The 5,000-nt window shown below is 52.5% G+C and overlaps 1 protein-coding gene across 1 annotated transcript in view; it reads right to left on the bottom strand.

Moving 5' to 3' along the window:
• LOC140396014 (C-reactive protein-like) overlaps nt 1–5,000 on the bottom strand; it is a 33,976-nt gene that overhangs the window by 25,687 nt on the left and 3,289 nt on the right. The window contains exon 2 of the mRNA XM_072484055.1: nt 2,354–2,429. Within this exon, the coding sequence (XP_072340156.1) occupies nt 2,354–2,417 (64 nt within the window). The 5' untranslated portion in view covers nt 2,418–2,429. The remainder of the gene's footprint in view (nt 1–2,353; nt 2,430–5,000) is intronic.

Below are 5,000 nucleotides of genomic sequence, written 5' to 3'. Positions count from 1 at the left end.
CCAGAAGCAGCTGAAATCTTCCAGACCTTCAAATACTCAAAGGGGCAAAACAAGAACGATTTCCAGGCAGTCCTGGACAAATTCTGCGAGGAACATACAAGAAGAAAAGGTAAAAGAGGCGCCAAAACTCACCGCGAGGTAGGCTTGCCGCAACGAACGGCGGTTTTGAATTGCAGCCATCTTGGAAAAGGTGCTGCACATGTGCAGATGAGATAAAGGCCCCAAGTAAAGGAACAGCGATGTGCGCATGCGCAAACGCTTCCTACGCACTACGTCACATGCTTCATGACATCAGGGGCCCCGACCACGCCCACTTCAAGGGGAAATGTCCCAAAACATGAAAAAAAAAAATTTTAAGCCTCAAAACCAGATTCTCTCACCTGGAACGACAGCCCAATGCCTGAAATTCGACCAGTAGCTGAAAGTAACCTCCGCAGAACCCTGCAACAAGCAGTTAGCACCGCCCAAAGAGATGATACAGTCCTTGAAGACTATGACTCAGACCTTGAATTCTTCTTTGGACATCGCGAGCCCAATGCCAGACACAAAACGTGATGATATGGTCCTAGAAGATAACGACTCAGACGAAGCTTTCACCCTGGGAGGCTACCCCAGTACCAAATCCGATCCGCAACTAGACGTGTTGTACATTGGCGACCCCGACGAAGAGTTCTTCGGATTTGAGGATCTTCAGCCCAGCATCTACGGCACCCCGACCCGTGAGTGCAGGATGATGCTGCGGCCTGAAACCAAGAGACAGAGAGCGGTACAAGCCCACAGAGAGCGGTTCACGCACCACGAAGGGTCCCCGACTCCACACAGAGAGTGGTCCACGCACCGCGAAGGGTCCCCGACTCCACACAGAGAGTGGTTCACGCACCACGAAGGGTCCCAGCCTCCACACAGAAAGCGATGAAAGACTCCACAGCGAGACAACTGCACGTCAGAAGCAACGCAAGACTCCAGAGCGCAGTCCTTGCAGGAACAAGAAGTGATGACAGTATCCACAGAGAGACCAATGCTCGATTCCACACAAGGAACGCTGCAAGACGCCACAGAGGGAGTGACACTTTCCTCGACAGCGAGCTCGTGGACAGCCTCCACGATAGAAGCAATGCAAGACTCCGACGAGCAGTCCTTGCATGAACACGACCATGAGGGTCTAGCAACCTCCTCTGAGCAACCAGCAACAGACGATGCAAGTCTGCCACGCTCAAGTGAACAAGAAGAAGGCTCTGACGGTCTACCCAGCTCAAGTGAACGACAAGAAGACACTGAGGCTCTACCCACTGTATGTGCGACCAGTGACGACGACATCCCACTTCCCATACCAGATGTGCAACGTGACAGACCTCAGCTAGAATGTACAGAGGCACTCGACAATCACAGTGAGACTACTGGGGACTCCGGTGACCCCACGTTACGTCAAACCTCACTCGCTCGAGCCTCTCCACAAGCAAATGCATTCCTGAACGTTTTGTCTCCGAACGGGGAGCATCACGAAATCTCAGAAGATTCAAGTGAACCTGAAATGACTCCGGACGGGGAGCATCGACAAACCAAAGCTGACTCAAGTAAGCCGGACATGACTCCATACGGGAGTGCCGCGAACTCAGCGACGGCACGCTCAAGGAGACAGCAGGCGCCACAAAGGACGCTGACACGAGTAACTGTGTGAAGGACTCGGATTATCCACAGGGTGTGGTCCTTGAGCGCAGCAAACACGGCAACGAAACCAACCACCACAACAACATCAAAGACAATAGCAAGAAGCGTACCAAAGGCAACAACATCAGCAACAAGCACAACACAAACAACACCAATGGAACTACGACTGGTACGACATGGTACAACTCTGCCCATGAGGGGCACTGTTACTGCTCAGCTCAGTACAATGACAGACCGTGGCAGGGCGATGCATCTGACCCATTCACGTTTGCTGCACTACCAACAGGCAACCGGGCTTTCAGGACAGATGCCGCCAAGAATTACCACCACAAGCATCGAAAGATGCTGTCCCTCTCGCGCGCGCTCCCCCTCTCGCGCGCGCTCCCTCTCTCTCACGCGCGCGCTCCCTCTCTCTCTCTCTCGCGCGCGCGCGCGCGCTCCCTCTCCCTCTCTCTCTCTCGCGCGCGTGCGCTCTCTCTCTCTCTCTCTCGCGCGCGTGCGCTCTCTCTTTCTCTCGCGCGCGTGTGCTCCCTCTCTCTCGTGCGCGCGCGCTCCCTCTCCCGTGCGCGCGCGCTCCCTCTCTCTCGTGCGCGCGCGCTCTCTTTCTCTCTCGCGCTCTCTCTCTCTCTCTCACACACACACACACTCACACACTCTCTCTGGATGGATTCTGGAGCAGAAGTACCTCCATTGACTCCTCCCGACAGCCAAGCACATCCGAGCAATACGAGAAGTAGCAGTTTCCCCATCCTGACTCGAGGCTGTGAAGGACAATAATCACAATCACAGAATGGTCACCATGCTGAGGGAGGAGAGCCGCTCGGTCCATCGAGTATATCCTTGTTTGCTCAGACAGCATTCTAGTCCGTCCCAATCCCCTGCCTTGACCCCGCAACCTTCTACATAACTTGTGTCAAATCCAATCGTTATCAAATCCTCACATCGTTCCGACACTATTGGCCTGGGAGTTTGAATCTTTGCCCGCTCCATCTCGATGTAGCCATTAGGGGGAGCTGGTTCTCACTCCTGACCCTGCCCAAAACCCTCGGGATCTTTCCCAGTCTCCTCTCTCTGAGCGAGACACCGAGTATCTCCAATCTCTCTCTCTCTGTTTCCGTCTCTCTCTCTCTGTTTCCGTCTCTCTCTCTCTGTTTCCGTCTCTCTCTCTCTCTCTGTTTCCGTCTCTCTCTCTCTCTGTTTCTGTCTCTCTCTCTCTGTTTCCGTCTCTCTCTCTCTGTTTCCGTCTCTCTCTCTCTCTGTTCCGTCTCTCTCTCTCTCTGTTTCCGTCTCTCTCTCTCTGTTTCCGTCTCTCTCTCTCTGTTCCGTCTCACTCTCTCTCTGTTTCCGTCTCTCTCTCTCTCTGTTTCCGTCTCTCTCTCTCTCTCTGTTTCCGTCTCTCTCTCTCTGTTCCGTCTCTCTCTCTCTCTGTTTCCGTTTCTCTCTCTCTCTGTTTCCGTCTCTCTCTCTCTCTGTTTCCGTCTCTCTCTCTCTGTTTCCGTCTCTCTCTCTCTGTTTCCGACTCTCTCTCTCTGTTTCCGACTCTCTCTCTCTGTTTCCGACTCTCTCTCTCTGTTTCCGTCTCTCTCTCGCTCTGTTTCATTCTCTCTCTCTCTGTTTCCGTCTCTCTCTCTCTCTGTTTCCGTCTCTCTCTCTCTCTGTTCCCGTCTCTCTCTCTCTCTGTTTCCGTCTCTCTCTCTGTTTCCGTCTCTCTCTCTCTGTTTCCGTCTCTCTCTCTCTCTCTCTGTTTCCGTCTCTCTCTCTCTGTTCCGTCTCTGTCTCTCTCTGTTTCCGTCTCTCTCTCTCTGTTTCCGTCTCTCTCTCTCTGTTCCGTCTCTCTCTCTCTGTTCCGTCTCTCTCTCTCTCTGTTTCCGTCTCTCTCTCTCTCTGTTTCCCTCTCTCTCTCTCTCTGTTTCCCTCTCTCTCTCTCTCTCTCTGTTTCCGTCTCTCTCTCTCTGTTTCCGTCTCTCTCTCTCTGTTCCGTCTCTCTCTCTCTGTTCCGTCTCTCTCTCTCTGTTCCGTCTCTCTCTCTCTGTTCCGTCTCTCTCTCTCTCTGTTTCCGTCTCTCTCTCTCTCTGTTTCCGTCTCTCTCTCTCTGTTCCGTCTCTCTCTCTCTGTTCCGTCTCTCTCTCTCTCTGTTTCCGTCTCTCTCTCTCTGTTCCGTCTCACTCTCTCTCTGTTTCCGTCTCTCTCTCTCTCTGTTTCCGTCTCTCTCTCTCTCTGTTTCCGTCTCTCTCTCTCTGTTCCGTCTCTCTCTCTCTGTTCCGTCTCTCTCTCTCTCTGTTTCCGTCTCTCTCTCTCTCTGTTTCCGTCTCTCTCTCTCTCTGTTTCCGTCTCTCTCTCTCTCTGATTCCGTCTCTCTCTCTCTGTTCCGTCTCTCTCTCTCTCTGTTTCCGTCTCTCTCTCTCTCTGTTTCTGTCTCTCTCTCTCTGTTCCGTCTCTCTCTCTCTCTGTTTCCGTCTCTCTCTCTCTCTGTTTCCGTCTCTCTCTCTCTCTGTTCCGTCTCTCTCTCTCTCTGTTTCCGTCTCTCTCTCTCTGTTCCGTCTCTCTCTCTCTCTGTTTCCGTCTCTCTCTCCCACTGTTCCGTCTCTCTCTCTCTCTGTTTCCCTCTCTCTCTCTCTCTCTCTGTTTCCGTCTCTCTCTCTCTGTTCCGTCTCTCTCTCTCTCTGTTTCCGTCTCTCTCTCTCTCTGTTTCCGTCTCTCTCTCTCTGTTCCGTCTCTCTCTCTCTCTGTTTCCGTCTATCTATCTCTGTTCCGTCTCTCTATCTCTGTTCCGTCTCTCTCTCTCTCTGTTTCCGTCTCTCTCTCTCTCTGTTTCCGTCTCTCTCTCTCTCTGTTTCCGTCTCTCTCTCTCTCTGTTTCCGTCTCTCTCTCTCTCTGTTTCCGTCTCTCTCTCTCTGTTCCGTCTCTCTCTCTCTCTGTTTCCGTCTCTCTCTCTCTGTGTTTCCGTCTCTCTCTCTCTCTGTTTCTGTCTCTCTCTCTCTGTTCCGTCTCTCTCTCTCTGTTCCGTCTCTCTCTCTCTCTGTTTCCGTCTCTCTCTCTCTCTGTTTCCGTCTCTCTCTCTCTCTGTTCCCGTCTCTCTCTCTCTCTGTTCCCGTCTCTCTCTCTCTCTGTTTCCGTCTCTCTCTCTCTCTGTTTCCGTCTCTCTCTCTCTGTTCCGTCTCTCTCTCTCTCTGTTTCCGTCTCTCTCTCTCTGTTCCGTCTCTCTCTCTCTCTCTCTGTTTCCCTCTCTCTCTCTCTCTCTCTGTTTCCGACTCTCTCTCTCTGTTTCCGTCTCTCTCTCTCTGTTTCTGTCTCTCTCTCTCTGTTTCCCTCTCTCTCTCTCTCTCTCTGTT

This window comes from Scyliorhinus torazame, chromosome 19, assembly GCF_047496885.1.
Source record: "Scyliorhinus torazame isolate Kashiwa2021f chromosome 19, sScyTor2.1, whole genome shotgun sequence".
Taxonomy (NCBI): domain Eukaryota; kingdom Metazoa; phylum Chordata; class Chondrichthyes; order Carcharhiniformes; family Scyliorhinidae; genus Scyliorhinus; species Scyliorhinus torazame.
This window is presented reverse-complemented; position numbering and strand designations above follow the sequence as displayed.